Below are 16,412 nucleotides of genomic sequence, written 5' to 3'. Positions count from 1 at the left end.
CAGTGCGCTCCTGTGGACTTTCCTCTGAGTATGCTTAGCGGGAGGGAAGGGAGAGGAAGGGTAAGAGAATGAACCCCTTGGTGCCTTTTCTTATAAGGACACTAATTCTTTAGGAGCAGGGCTCTTGTGGCCTCGTTTAGCCTCTGCTTGCAGCTTCACTGGCTAGGACTTGCGTGTGGGTTCACACATAGCTTGCAGGCATGCAGGCAGGCACACTCGACAACACGCACAGAAATTGGAAGTGTTCTCTTTTGATGGGTTTACAACATGATATTTGATAACAGTTAAGTGCCAGTCGTGTATTATATTTATTTTAACTGCTCTCCAGAGCTGCAGATGTATATGGACCCTCTGAGTCCTGCTTTCTGCTTGATGAGGTTTATAGTTGGTTAGCTACGCGAGTGGTTTACAACCTAGTTAGTATAGAACTCAGAATATTACTGTGTCAAAGATAATTACAAAATACCAACAGCCTTTCTTATAGTATATTAAATATACAGTATATAGTACATAAGTATATAATATACTATAAGTATACTATAAGTATACAAGTATACTATAAGTATATAGTATACCATTTCCTTGAATCCCCCCCCTCCTCTTTTCCAAGCCCAGATATAGTTTGGTTCCCATAGTAAATGTCTATAGTTTAGTGGTAATTTAAAAAATTGTATCATTTATCTTAATTATGAATTTACATTTTTATTTATTAACAGAGCAAACCTTTTAAGGTGGTACAGTTACACAAATTTTAAAGACAACTAAATCAAACCTTAGTTTTATATAACAGATACTGGAATAGAGATAAAACTTTTAACTAAACTTCAGGATATAAGCCTCCTCTTTTCCTAATTTGTGAATCTCAATATGAATTTTGATTGAGTTCTGTTTGCATTTTAGATTGTGCTGGAAGATCTTTATACCTGGTTTCCCAAAATGATCCCATGTATGTGGTTTTTCACAGGCCAGCCCTCCAGACCTCTATATTGAAAGATTTAATATAGCTCTTGGACAATATATGGGAGCATTGCAGAGCATTGTGCCTCTTTTCATATATATGGTAAGTTGGAGCTATTTTCCCTCTCCACATACCTTGGTTTATTGGCCTAAGTGCAAACAGATGCAGAAAATTAAGTATAGTCTATTTTTCTTTTACTATTATGTTAGAAATGCAAATTAATCTCTTTCAGCAATATTTGATAGTGTTGACATAGAAAACTTATTTAGCCTTGTGTACACTGTTTTAAAATTTCATAAATACCATTGCTGAAATAGACAATTAGGCATTACTTAATCTCAGTCACCCAATTAGCATTTATTTTATTTCTACCATATGAAAAATACTGTGCTTAGAAAATAAAGGTAAAGAAATAAAGGTAAGAAAATAAAATCTTTCCTATATACAAATATTTGTTATCTTCAGAAAGTACAGTTAAGACATGTATCTAAAAACATGATGTATAATAAATGCCAAGGAGGTAACTCCATAAAAAGTGGAATAATAAAATTTTCTTTCATTCTAATGATCTCTTTCATTTGGAGGATTATGCCATGGGTATAATTTGTAGTCTCTTGATTTTGCTGACGTGTTCTCCACTCCCACCCCACCCCACCCCACGTTTTAAATATATAAAGTTATAGGATCTTAATGTTTGTGTTCGTACTGAATGGAATAGCCTTTAGAAACCATTGTCCCACTTTCTCGTTAATATTAGGTTGAGTTGTTAGATTGATTCTACATTCTATTGCTTAGAGGTCGCTATGTGTGTGATACCAAACTTCAAAATGATTTGTTGTCCATAAGATATGCTTTACTGGGGAGAAAAAAACCAGGTCATTGGGAGAAATCTGTGTTGTCAGTGGGAGACTACTGTTTAAATAATGGATGAAGGATGTTTACAGTGAAAACTATACAGTCAAAAATAATGACATGTCCCTATGTTATTTTTGAGAGAAATCTTTTCAAGCTACAACATTAGGTGAAAAAGCAAGATGTAAAGCAGTGTGTTGTATTTCTTCATTAGCAAGTGTTTTCTTCTTTATTTTAGGGGAAATAAAACATATCAGAGAGGAAAGAAAACATGTTAAAATTTGAGTGAATCAGTGAGCAACTTGTTAATATTCCTCTTTGTATATTCCACTCCTGTACATGGAGTTAGCATTTTTAAACACGAATGAGTTTAGTCTTTTTGGCTTTCCAGTCATTCTAATTAGGATGCTTTTGGCTGTAAGAAACAGAAAACTTGATTCAAAGTGATGTAGATAAATAAAGAAAAGTATTATCTCTTGCTATAAAATTCTAGAAATGAAGTCGTTTCCAGGGTTGGTTAAATCTGTAGTTGCAGCAGTGTTACCAAAGGCTTAGCTTGTTTTTGTCTCTTTGCTTTACATATCTGTTTCATCTTGTTTTCCACATGGTTGTAAGATGACTGTAAGGTACTCTTCACTCAAGCCTCAGTTTCCCTTGGTCTGCTTGGGTTACCTTGGGTCACTTGTCTGCCTTTGAACCAAAGACTACCCATCCGGGAGGAATGCTGTAAACTGAATGATTCGGACTAATCGTTAAAGTGGAATGTAGGGGAGTCAACCGGTGCATGCCCACTGCCTGCTTTAAGCCTGGATCTTTAAATAGCATACCTATCACTCGTGTTTCCTGGTGTTGCCTTTGGATGATGATGTAGTCATATAAAAGGGCATATTAAGTGCTGGTCATACAGTATGGTCCATTACATCCCTGTCTAGTTAATGTTGAGTATCTTCCATGTTCTTTTATATGATTTATAGCATTTTATCTTTATGTGCTTTAAACTCCCATGTTAGGAAGACTGTAATAGTGGCAGAGCTTTTGTTTTCTGATGTTGGTTTTTTATGTTTTAATTGATGCTTTTATGAATTGTTTCCTAAAATTATTTTTTAGTGCCTGAGTTCATTAGACTAATTATTTCCCTCTAATTGATGCCCTGAAAAATAACTTGTTTTCCATTTCAGAATAAGTTTTACATCGAAACCAAGCTTAACAGAGACTTAAAAGATGACCTTATAAAGCTGTTTACCGAACATGTTGCAGAAAAGCACATTTACAGCCTAATGCGTAAGTGTTCCGTCTTGGAGGGATGACATGACACTAGCAGGTTTTCCTTTTTGACTCAGAGAGCATTGGCATCTGAACCCCAATGTTGACATCTTGCGAATCATATCTCAAGAAGTGTTAAAGCCTCATTCTATAGCGGGACACTGAGGAATTGAAATGTGACTTGAAGGTCACCCAGTGAGCTGGGAGAAGCCAGGCTCTGAACAGTGCCTGCATAGCTGGAGTGATACTTGCCTCTTTTGTTTTCCTCTGACATTGGGGGAAATGATATTAATGTTAAGGAGTTCATTTGCATGTAATTTTGTTACCGGTAATTCTAGAAGGATAATGTTAGTATTTTGAAATAGCACAGTATCCTCTCAGTTTCCTTATTTTTATTAAAAAAGTTAAAGATTATGAGAATTGAACATACATTTGTCCCTTCTCTCATGTATGGCTCCCTCAAATTCCCATTTTGTTTTACTTAAAAGGGGAGTTCAACTAGAAAATTTTAATTAAAGACTTTCTATAAACAATTTTAAGTGGAGAGGATTTTATTGAAATGTTATATCTTTTTGTAACTGAATGTGATTATTTTCAATTAATTTGTCCTAAATTTGTATTCATTTTATGTTTAATCTGTGAATTTATCATTTCCTTATGTGGCTATCAAGTTTGACATAGGTGGTTATAGTTATGTAGAGATTATTTGCAAATGTATGTATTTGATGACATAATGACTATATGATTGAACCTGTAGAGTTAGTTGGGAATAACACGATAGCTCAGTTGGTAAAGAATGCACCTTCAATGCAGGAGCTGCTGCTGCTAAGTCACTTTAGTCGTGTCCGACTCTGTGTGACCCCATAGGTGGCAGCACACCAGGCTCTCGCATCCCTGGGATTCTCCAGGCAAAAACACTGGAGTGGGTTGCCACTTCCTTCTCCAATGCATGAAAGTGAAAGGTGAAAGTGAAGTTGCTCAGTCGTGTCCGACTCTTCGTGACCCCGTGGACTGCAGCCTACGATGCAGGAGACCCTGGTATCTTCCTGGGTCGGGAAGATACCTTGGAGAAAGGCTAGGCTACCCACTCCAGTATTCTTGGGCTTCCCTTGTGACTCAGCTGGTAAAGAATCTGCCTGCAATGCGGGAGACCTGGGTTTGATCCCTGGATTGGAAGGTCCCTTGGAGAAGGGAAAAGCTACCCACTCCAGTGTTCTGGCCTGGAGAATTCCATGGACTGTATAGTCCATGGGGTCGCAAAGAATCGGACACGACTAAGCGACTTTCACTTTCAAGACTTACTGCAAGCCAAATGATTGGTCCAAAAGTAGGAAGATGAATTAACAGAGACAGAGTCTGGGTTTGGGGTCATGTTGAAATTAGTAGAGTAGAAGAGACTCCAAGAAACTAAAATTTAGAATTTCAGTTTTTAAACATTCCTTTTTAAGACGTGATTTTTCTGCAATGCCTAGCATTTGTTAGCCTTTAAATTTATATATGCCATTCAAAATTATAACTATCTACTGATGATAAAATCAGGAGGAAAAACTTGAACCAGTGACCCTGTGGCCTTTAGTACATGAATTCAAATGTAACACACATTGCATGTTTGAAACTACAGAAATGTTGAACAAGTGAGATGGCATTTCCATTTTTAAAAAGGTGTGAATAGAAAAAACAATAATCTGACAAGCCTGGCTTAGACTAAAATTACCCCAAGTTTCATGAGTATTTGTTAGTTAATATATGGTGATTTGGGGGAAAGGGAAATGATTGAAGGAGTTAGAGATGAGGGAGTTAGAGAACTTTCATTCCCCAAATGTAAGTGTTTTAAATCATGAACTTAATGTGAAGTATTTAAAGCTCACTCAATTAAGTACCTGGAGAAGGCAATGGCAACCCACTCCAGTATTCTTGCCTGGAAAACGCCATGGATGGAGGAGCCTGGTAGGTTGCAGTCCATGGGGTCACTAAGAGTCAGACACGACTGAGCGACTTCACTTTCACTTTTCACTTTCATGCATTGGAGAAGGAAATGGCAACCCACTCCAGTATTCTTGCCTGGAGAATCCCAGGGACAGAGAGGAACCTAGTGGGCTGCTGTCTATGGGGTCGCACAGAGTCGGACACGACTGAAGCGACTTAGCAGCAGCAGCAGCACTTAAGTACCGTGAGTACTGTTGCTTTAATAAAGCTTTGCTTATTTTCAGAACCTCCATCAATCGAATCATTTCCATCAGTGTTTCAACAGACATGCACATATTTACTTGGTAGATGGAACTCGACTGTGGTGGATTAATTTTTAAAAAGAAGAAATTTAGTGTATAAATACTTGTTTTACCCTCTTAAGCTGTTCTTTTCTTATCCTTGTTTATCCTTCAGTCTTTGGGCGAAATGGTGATAGAAAACGAAACCTTGACAATCAATAAGAGTTGCATCATTTTTGTAACCCGTTTTCTCTTTATTTCAGCTTTACTTTTAGAAGCCCAGTCAACACCATTTCAGGTCACACCTTCAACTATGGCAAATATTGTGAAAGGCCTGTATACTCTCAGACCAGGTAAACATTCACCATTTGTTTAGGGGTTAGATTTGTTTGTTTATGGCAATTCCAGCCTGATTCATGAGAGGATAGTGTTTCTCCATGTTTTCTGAGGCTTAATGGTATTTGGGTTTGTTACAGAAGAAAGTTGAGTAGATACTCATTATTGTGAAATGTAAACTCAGGATCTCACTTGAAAATCTTTCTATACTAGTGAAAAGCAGATAGTTTAGGGAATACAAGAAATAGTTTGTAGGCGACACTTTAGATACAGTTGAATCTTGTGTCTGGCATGAATCTCTTTTTTTGTTAGGTTCTCCTTTACTTCTACCTCATACTGCAAATATGCCCAGGCATACATATTCACAGCTCCATCTTGTAAGGCCTGTTATGTATCTTGCAAGGAATCTAGAAGTTCTGATAAAATTATACAAGGGTATTTTGAGGAGGGAGATAGAATAGCAGAACCAAAAATCAAAGATCACTGTGTTCAAGGCATGGTTTGTAAGTTATCTTAATATATGTCTTATAATAAAAACACTGAATTTAAAGGATTCTCCAGATGCTTTTATACATAGATTTCTGTTTATAACCCAGCACCTCAAATTTATCCCAGTGGTCTAGCCAATTAAAAAATGTCCATAGGACAGAGATTGCCGAAATTCAGGGTAGAAAATTGTTTTCTGACTGCTTGTGGTTTTCAGAGTCTCCTCTCATATTTTCTTGGGAGTGTACTTTCTCTCTGCTACTTAAGAAAGAAAGAGAAAAGAAAAATACTTGCCAGTCTAGAAACTTAAAGGATGCCTTTTGGACAGTAATTATCTTTTTGTGAAATTCTGTCACTTGAGGATTGAATGAAATAAAACAGGATCTAAGGAACTTAGCACAGTACCTGATAATGTAATAAGCATGCTAATATTAGCTGTTGTTACTGTTTTCATTTGGGTCCAGTGGTTATTTTAATGGACTGATATCTGAATATTTTACTTACTTAATTTAAAAGATATAGCAGAATTTAGCTTACCAAATTGGAAACCAAGTAAAAACTGTGATATTAGGGTTAGACTGTGATCTACCAGAAGCACCTTCTTTCTCAGGCTACTTTAAACAATTAATGATTTCTAGAATATTCAAATGTAATGTGACTTAGATTGGAATAAGTTCTTGCTCTAATCTTCATAATTTTTAGACATATTCCTACAGAATAATTATTTATATAAAATTAAAAGTATTGCCTGTGTCCAATAAACTGATGAATTTCTAGTTTCTTAGAATTTTAAATTTCGTTTTGCTAAGTGTGGTGAAAGTAACTCATGAATTTTTCTTTTAGTGCTAGATTATGAATGATTTTTTTCTTTTATTTTGGAAGACATCCAAGTACAGTATGACAGATTTCTAAATTCTGCCTCCATAGTTGAGCAGCTTTATCAGCTCTGGCTTTTATCGTTAGTAACAAAATTATAGAATAAAACTAGTCACTAATGGTAGAAAAACTTGTAGATCCATGTTTATCCAAATGCTATTTTTATCCAGGTTTGAGCTCTTGTAATAGGATCGTACTACTTCTGAGGAGAATTCTGTGTTTGAGACTTGTCCTTTTGGAAAGGTGAATTTTATCACAGACGAACCTTTTGCTCTCCTAGCTATTTTCTGAGATACTCTTAAACTTATTTTGACATTTATTCGTCTTGCCAGTATCCATTGTCTTCCTAGTTTGTTAAAGCAGTTTTATTCACCTGACAGGTTAAGGTTAAAATATTTTAAAAATTGAATTTTAAATGTAAAGGTTCCTTTCATTACAGTAGTGCTGATTTTTATATAATGGATGCATCTGAATCACCCAAAAAGATTTGTTAAACTGTAGATTCCTGGGCCCTAGTCTTTGGAGATTCTGATGACATCTGCTATTTAAAAGTGTTTCCATCTAGTCTTTAGAAGCTCACTAGGAATAGTTCCCATGATCCCATCTTGCTCTTCTTCATTTAATACAAACACTTTTCATTGTTTCTTTATCTTCATTTTAATGATTGCCTGGAGTATGTAAGACTGGTTTGACTCCTTGCCTTCTCTGACATATGGGTTAGTGGTTCCCCAGGGCACTGACCTGAGACTCTTTTTAAAGCCATTTGAACTGAGCTAGAAAAAGAGACACTGTTGAGAACATTTTGATACAAAGGGTGATTGGATCACCTTGAGAGTGTTTGTGGTGCTTGGTTTTTTTGTTGTTTGTTTTTCACCATCTCTAGTTTAACTCTTCTCTTATTAGGCTTTTTTTTTTTTAACTTGCCAGTGATCCAGCATTGCATAGCATTAAATGTGTTTTGCTTTGTTTTTCTGATTTAGAGTTGTTTACTTAGATTACAGTTTTTAAAGTGAGCATGCTGGATTAAATAGAGCATTGAAATTTTATGGGTTTTGATATATACAGCCAGAACACACACACACATGCACACGCGTGCGCACGCTAAGTCATTTCAGTTATGTTCTGCTCTGTGCGACCCTATGAACTGTAGCTCACCAGGCTCTTCTGTCCATGGGATTCTCCAGGCAAGGATACTTGGAGTGGGTTACCATGCTCTCCTCCAGGGGACCTTCCTGACCCAGGGATTGAACACATGTCTCTTAGGTCCCCTCATTGGCAGTTGGGTTCTTTACCACTAGTGCCGCCTGGGAAGCCTATATATATATCCAAAAGGAAAAATTTGAAAGGACTAGATTAATCCAAGAGGACACAGAAGTGGCAGTATTTATATTTCGTGTTCACTGAGTAAGGGGAAGAGTATCTGATTTGAGAAAATGCTTTACAGTAAAGATACTAATTTATCTTTCTCATGTCTAATGCAGATATTTTCCTTAGACTTCTTTTTGTCTATTTATTTTGATGAATGAATTTTTTTCTATAGATTATTCTCTTGATCTTTTATCTTTTCCTTAATAGCTTGATTACCAGTTAGTTCTCTTTCTTTCACCATTATATATGTTTAATTTGCTGTAATTTAATGTGAGTCAAAGTTGGTTTATATTTTAAAAGTACTTACCCGTCATCTCTCCCACCTCCCTCCCCATTTTTATGGTACTTTAAAAATATGTCTGCTTATTACTTCATGTACTGTTATTCTTAGGCCAGTGTATTTTTTAAATTAATGTTCCACAGGGCTAAGTATTTCCACCAAATCTTTTCCTTCCAAGTCCCTCCTGCTCAGAATTCTTTGCTTATTTCCCTCGTGTTTTCTTCCACATTTAGAATTTTTGAGATGGTTCATTCAAAAATTCTCTAGGGATTTTTTTGTTAAATTTGGTTAAATCAGTAAAATGTATAATATCCTCTTTCGGTAAATTCCATTTAGAAAAGAAACTTAACCTCTTTATCAGAAGGGGCTGCACTAATTTTTTTCCCCATTTTAAGTTTGGTTTAATTTATAATCTTGTTGTTTGGGAAGAAAGTTCTTCCTTTTCTACTTAAATTGTATGATTTCCTTAATGAATCTTTTCCTTCCCTCACAGAGTGGGTTCAGATGGCTCCGACTCTGTTTTCTAAATTTATTCCAAACATTCTTCCTCGTGCGGTGGAGTCTGAACTGTCTGAATATGCTGCTCAAGATCAGAAGCTTCAAAGAGAACTTATACAGAATGGTTTCATGAGGCAAGTTTTCCTTTCCTTTCATGATAAAATGTGTCCATTTCCTTAGGCCAGTTTGGCTTGGTGGGGGAGGGACGCCAGGTTCTTAGAATGGGAGACATCTACCTGCTGATAGGGCCGGTGCTGAGGTGGTGAGCTCCTTGTCTGTGAAAGTGTTGAAGCTGGGTTTTGACTTTATGAGAGCTGCTCTTAAGTAGATTTTGAAGAAGGAATTTCTCATCGGGTGGGCAGTTAGTCTGGGCAGCCTCCGAAGAGCTCTTCCAGCTTTGATCCTCTTATACTCGTTTTGAATATTTGGAAAAACTTTGTCAAAATTTTATGATCAGTTATAAGGTACATTTATGACTAAACTAGCAAAGGATTAGTTTTATGACTAAACTGGTAAGCAGGCTTTAGATTGTGTTTTTCATATTTCCATTTTTTTCCACTAAATTCTAGTCATTTCTTCTTAAAAAGTAGGATATCACTTGTATGTGTCCACAAAATTCACCTCCCTTGATTTTGATATAAACTCTGCTAATGTTTCTGAAAGTTGCAATTCAGTATCCTGGCTTTATCCCAGAAAATCTTTCAAAGTGTGTATTTTCAGCAAAAATTGTGTGATTTCTCATGGGAAAGCACCCTGTTCTGTAATCAGATCGTTGGGGGGTATAGTAGAACTTTATAATTTTCATAATCCTTGCCCTCTCCTTAGCATGGTTGCATGTCTTTTCTTATTTGAATCCCTCACATTAAAGGGAGAAAGTTGTGGCAAGAAAGACACCTGGGTTCCTCCCTGAGGCATAGTTGTGACCACAAACAGTGGTTGAGTATTGACTCACTTCTCTGGCTTGGGCAGGGGATGGCCACGCTCTTTCACAGTTTCTGAGGCCACATTCAGTCTCAGAACACCAGCCTTGATCAAGATCACTGTTTCTAAGTTTCTCATTTCAGCACCAGTAAGAAAAGAAAGCAGGTCCTTTGTTCTTTGCTGGCCCATGGATTGGCATTTATTCCCTTTGTGTCCTGGCATTGGAAGGCATCTGTATTCATGTGGTAGAGGGGCCACTGAGTAACCCACCGATCATTATCCACCTCGTGGGCAGCTGACGCTGGAAGGGCTCGGTCAGATGTCAGAAGGAAGCTATGTAGACAGGCTCACGAGCCCGCCTTCTCTGTGGCAAGTGAGAGAGGAACAAAAGGCCGTGGGAGAGGAACAAAAGGCCTTGGGAGAGTCTGCATGCCAACAGCTGGCTTTTCTCCCTCATGTCCAGTGGTTGGGTGTCTTCTGACATCAACTGTAGTATTTCTAACAGTGATACTATTTTCATACACAGAATGAGGCCATTTAATGCTATAGTAATTTTACTTACTCAGTTTTGAAGAGCTAATATAGGTTTGTTTTTTTTTTTTAAATAAAGATATTAAAAAGCATACACTGAGAAGTTTTACTCCCGCCTGTCTCCCTGTCTGCTCTTAGACGTTAGGTAACCATTTTTTATTAGTTTCTTATGAGCCCCTCCAGCATTTATATCATATACAAACAAGCACAATATATATTCTTAGTTTTATTCCTTTCTTACACATTCTGTTGTGTAATTGTACTATAACTTATTTAACCAGTCCCCTATAGATGGCAAATTGAATCATTTCCAGTCTTTTTGCTGTTACAGAGAATGCTGCATGCATAATTTTCATACTGGTTGTCAGTATGTTTGCAGAGTAAATTCCCTTAAGTTAGATTGCTGAGTCAAGAGCAAATGCAGTGGTAATTTTGATTAATGTTGCCTGTAGCCCTCCATAGGGGACCGTGCCGGTTTGCGCGTTCACTAGGCAGAGCGTCTGTTCTTCACGTCCTTGCCTGTGGAGTGTGTTGTTACACTGCCAGTCTGGAAGGTGAAGATAATTACTCAGAGTTAGTTTCATTTGTGTTTCTCTTATTATGAGTGAGGCTGAGCATATTTTCCTGTGTTTTTATTTCTTTTCCTATAAATGGTTTCTGCTTTTTTGCTCATTTTTCTATTTGATTGTTAGTCTTTTTTTCTTGGTTTCTAGGAGCTCTTTCTATAGTGAAGAGGTTGTTTGCCCAAAATGACAGTTGTTTTCTATTTCTTTTGACTTTGCTTATGATGGGTTTTTTTTGTTTATTTGAAGTCATGTGCAAGTTTTTTTTATTTTATGTAACTAACTTGATCAAGTTTTTTCTTTATGGCTTATGCATTCTGAATTATAGTTAAAAGTTTTTTCTTGAAATGTTTTAAAAATTAATGCAGAATGAACTGAGTGTAGCTCTTACGTTTTTTTCCTAGGCTCACCATAATTTTGAATTATTTTATGCTTTTTTCCCATATATATATATATATTTGAATGTTTGCTTTTAATTTTAGAGATGAGCTTATCGATGCTTTTAACAAACAGCCCTTGAAAGGCTTTTATTTCTGTGAAGCAGTGTAGGAAGATAGCTCTTGTAGATTTCTCTGAACACCTGAATTCACCTTACAGAAGAGTGTGGAACATATCCAGAGACATTTTCCTAATCCTGATTTTTGAGCTGGAGTAGAACAGGGCGCAGGACTGTTTGGTGTGTGCCCAGCCGCTCTTAGATAACATTTGGGACCTGGAATGAGAGAGCAGGGCGCAGGACTGTTTGGTGTGTCCTCGCTCTTAGGTAAAATCTGCTTGTGATGAGTTGAGGCACTGACTCGATAAATAATCTCAGGTAACATTGCCTTTGAACATGAAGGACTAGCCTGCTGCTGCTGCTGCTGCTGCTGCTGCTAAGTCGCCTCAGTCGTGTCCGACTCTGTGCGATCCCATAGACGGCAGCCCACCAGGCTCCCCCATCCCTGGGATTCTCCAGGCAAGAACACTGGAGTGGGTTGCCATTTCCCCTGGCACTGTTCTGATAAGGTCAGGATGGTCAGGTGCTTTCATTCATATGAAATTTAAACTCTTGTATTCCAAAAGATGATAAAAATGTTTTATTTTACAAACTGAGTTGAGCTATTTCTGTTTACAAATTATTATACATTTATTCTGAAGATTAAAGGCTGCCTCGTGACTTACTCTGTTGGGTCATATGCACAGAGTAGGACCTCCTTTCAGCAAACATTCTGAACTGCTGGGCTGGCTCAGACCAGTCAGAAAGGGTGTGCACACACCATATACTTAGCAGCTGACGGCAGTCACCTGTGCTTCCAGCACTTGTGTCTGGACCTTCCATACTCTGCTCTTGCCAAACTTGGTGCTGCCTTTGATCATTATTTGGCTAGAATTGCTTTGAAGAAATGGTGTCCACTGATGCAAAAAATATCATATAAGCTGTCTAACAAAAATTCTGTTACTGGCTGCCTTCATATGAGCAATTGTTTTATGGTTTGTGTCTAGCCAGTCACATGATTCCTGTTTAGCTTTGCAAGCTATTTTTTCATTTAAGGCTGTATTCCATTTACATGATGTAGGGTATGACAGTGCATTGCTTTTAATGTGGATGGCACAGTCTTTGAAGTGTTTTAAAATAGTAAGTGAATATTGTCAAATATATTGGCTTTGTAGTTAATGGACAGATTCTTATTTGAGTTGGAGTTTATGTGAAGCATCTTTAGGTGTAAAGAAATACAGTGTGGACTTATTTCAAAGCTAGAAGTAACGTACCAGCTAAAAGCAGGGTTTTTTTGTTGTTGTTGTTTTTGTTTTTAGCATGTTACCTGCATAGTTGAATTGCTTATTGGGGGAAGGGCAGGTTGTTGTCTGCTGTTGTCAAAGATTACATTATGGAAGATAAGCTCACTAGGGAATTTCTAACACGCAGGCCCTCAGATGGAGCATCCTCATTCAAACCCATCTATGGGCCTCTTCAAAGCATGTGCCAAGTAGCTTTTAAAGGCAAGTAAACCATTCTTGCTGAGTGATTGTTACCTGGATTTCTAGAACAAAGTAGAACCTTGTTAGGGGTATTGTTCTTTTAGCTGAGACGGTCACTCCAGGATCAGGGCTTTTTCAGTAGTAGCCTGGGTCGGGTGTTGTGGGCAGCTGACTTAATAGTGTTATCAGATAGTGGTTTAACAGCCTCACATACATCACACTGACATTCTTTGTGCCTCCTGTTGTTTTCATATCCGTATTTTTCTCCTGTTATTTTAACATGTTTCATTTTTTAAAAAATTTTGCAGGGGTGGGAGTGAAGTTTGTTTATAGAAGTCTAAGTTCCAAATTCAAGATCCATGCTGTGTCTTCCTTTTTGATCAGCATTAATTTACTTGTTTCAGAGTATTTGGTGAATGCTGCTGTGATGATGTTATGTACCTCTCTTCATAGTTCTTCAGGCACTCTGTCTACCAGCTCTAATCCCTTGAATCTATTTTGTCACCTCCACTGTATTATCATAAGGGATTAGATTTAGGTCATACCTGAATGGCCTAGTGATTTCCCCTATTTTCTTCAATTTAAGCCTGAATTTTCTTATCAGGAGCTCATGATCCGATTTCATTTCAGTCCCAAAGAAGGGCAGTGCCAAAGAATGTTCACACTACTGTACAATTGCGTTCATTTCACATGCTAGCAAAGTAATGCTCAAAATCCTTCAAGCTATGTTTCAGCCATACATGAACTGAGAACTTCCAGATGTACAAGCTGGGTTTAGAAGAGGCAGAGGAACCAGAGATCAAATTGCCAACATGTGTTGATCATAGAGAAAGCGAGGGCTTGCCTGGTAGCTCAGCTGGTAAAGAATCCACCTGCAATGCAGGAGACTTGGGTCTGATCCCTGGGTTGGGAAGATCCCCTGGAGGAGGGCATGGCGACCCACTCCAGTATTGCCTGGAGAATCCCCATGGACAGAGGAGCCTGAGAGTCGGACATGACTGAGAGACCAAGCACAGAACAGAAAAAGCAAGGGAATTCCAGGAAAACATCTACTTCTGCTTCACTGATTACACTAAAGGCTTTGATTGTGTGGATCACAACAAACTGGAAAATTCTTAAAAAGATGGGAATACCAGACCACCTTACTTATCATCTGAGAAACCTGTATGCAGGTCAAGAAGCAACAGTTAGAACCAGACATGGAACAACGGACTGTTTCAAAATTGGCAAAGGAGTACATCTAGGTTATATATTATCACTCTGCTTATGCAGAGTACATCATGTGAAATGCCAGGCTGGATGAATCACAAGCTGTAATCACAATTGCTGGAAGAAATGTCAATAACCTCAAATATGCCAATGATACCACTCTAATGGCAAAAATTGAAGAAGAACTAAAAAGCTTCTTGATGAAGGTGAAAGGGGAGAGTGAAAAAGCTGGCTTAAAAAACTCAGCCTTCAAAAAACTAAGATCATGGCATACAGTCCTATCACTTCATGGCAAATAGAACGGGAAAAAGTGAAAACAGTGACAGATTTTTTTGTCTTGGGCTCCTAAATCATGGTGACTGCAGCCGTGAAATTAAAAGATGCTTACTCCTTGGAAGGAAAGCTGTGACAAACCAGAACAGCATAATAAAAAGCAGAGACATCACTTTGCCAACAAAGATCTGTATAGTTAAACCTATGGTTTTTGCAGTAATCATATGTGGATGTGAGAGTTGAACCATAAAGAGGGTTGAGCACCAAAGAATGGATGCTTTTGAAATTGTGGTGCTGGAGAAGACTCTTGAGAGTCCCTTGGAGAGCAAGGAGACCCAACCAGTGCATCTTAAAGGAAATCAGTCCTGAATATTCATTGGAAGGACTGATGCTGAAACTCCAATACTTTGGCCACCTGATACAAAGGGCTGACTCTTTGGAAAATACCCTGATACTGGGAAAGATTGAAGGCAAAAGGAGAAAGGGGGCAACAGAGGATGAGATGGTAATATAGCATCACCATTTCAGTGGACAATAAATTTGAACACACTTTGGGAAAGATTGAAGGACAGGGAGGCCTGCTGTGCTGCAGTCCATGGGGTCGCAAAGAGTCGGACGCGACTTAGTGACTGGACAGCAACAAAACTGTGATGATACTACTGTAAGATTCTCAGCCGGCTTTGGCCAAATAGTGTATTAACAATAGAGGTGTTCAAAAGCAGCAGTGGGGTGGATCTGTTTAGAATTTGTTAGGCTGTCTAAACCTGGTTCACGCTAAGTTTTTCTCTTAAATGCTCGGCCGAGAGAAAAACCCTTCAGAGACCGTTTGGTGTGTTCTCTTTCTTCTGGTCCTTGAGACCCCTCATCCAGCTTAGCGAGAGGTTTCTGTCCTGGTCTTGATCGAAACCAGAGAAAGTGGGAAACATTGGCAATCTGGAACATTGCACAAAGGCATGAAATAAATACTTGGGCTAGCATTTTAATCCATCTGTGGAGGCTGTTTATCAGTTATGCACTAATTTGTTAATTCAGCAAATATTTCGTTTTTCTACTCTGCGCTTAGATACTGCTTCTAGATACTGGGTGAACAAGACAGGCAGAGTTCCTATTTTTATTGAGCTTATACTCTGCTGTTGGGAGATAAATAGCAAACGTGTAAACAAATTATTTCGAATAATAATGAGTGCTACACAGAAAATGAGACGGAGCATAGGATGGAGAGTAGCTGACTAGGGCATGCACGAGGGGCTGTCCCCTCACTTAGTGATGTAATGCCCCCGAGGAGAATCCCAGCTAAACAGTAAGGAGATAGCCATGCGGCTAACTTGGGAGGAGAGTGTTGCAGGTACAGAAAAAAGTGCAGAAGTGCTAACATGTCCAAGGGACAGAAAGAAAGCCAGAGTGACTGAAGTATAGTGAACAGAGAGAGAAAATGGGTGTGGAGAGGCAGATAAGAGCTGTAATTCACAGGGCTGGGAAAATAAATTTGAATTAGAGTTGTTTTTTTTTTTTAACTGTCATAGAAAGCCACCGAAGGGCTTTTAATCAGAGACATGAAGTCATCTTATACATGCTTTTAACATAAGGTAGCTCTGGCTCTTGCCTGGACTAATTCTAAGATCTTGCAGTGGAGTAGGGGAGAGGTAATAGTGGATTGGGATTGGCATTGTAGCTGTGGGATCGAGCAGTGGTTGATTTGGGGTTATGTGTTGAGACAGAATGCTCCAGAGTAGGGCAAAGAGAGGAATCAAGGATGAGCTAGGATTTGGGGCCTGAGTAGTTGGGCGGATGGTGGTGCAATTTACTGAGGAAGCCGTGGGGGTGGAATGCAT

General features: G+C 38.3%; 1 protein-coding gene across 1 annotated transcript in view; it reads left to right on the top strand.

Moving 5' to 3' along the window:
• Nucleotides 1–16,412, top strand: part of CACUL1 (CDK2 associated cullin domain 1) — a 72,653-nt gene that overhangs the window by 45,881 nt on the left and 10,360 nt on the right. Inside the window, exons 4-7 of the mRNA XM_070780922.1 lie at nucleotides 965–1,060; nucleotides 2,989–3,091; nucleotides 5,544–5,633; nucleotides 9,120–9,258. Coding sequence (XP_070637023.1) covers nucleotides 965–1,060; nucleotides 2,989–3,091; nucleotides 5,544–5,633; nucleotides 9,120–9,258 — 428 coding nt within the window. The remainder of the gene's footprint in view (nucleotides 1–964; nucleotides 1,061–2,988; nucleotides 3,092–5,543; nucleotides 5,634–9,119; nucleotides 9,259–16,412) is intronic.

This window comes from Bos indicus, chromosome 26, assembly GCF_029378745.1.
Source record: "Bos indicus isolate NIAB-ARS_2022 breed Sahiwal x Tharparkar chromosome 26, NIAB-ARS_B.indTharparkar_mat_pri_1.0, whole genome shotgun sequence".
Lineage (NCBI taxonomy): Eukaryota > Metazoa > Chordata > Mammalia > Artiodactyla > Bovidae > Bos > Bos indicus.
The sequence above is the reverse complement of the archived record's forward strand: the minus strand, read 5'-3'. Positions and strand labels throughout refer to the sequence as shown.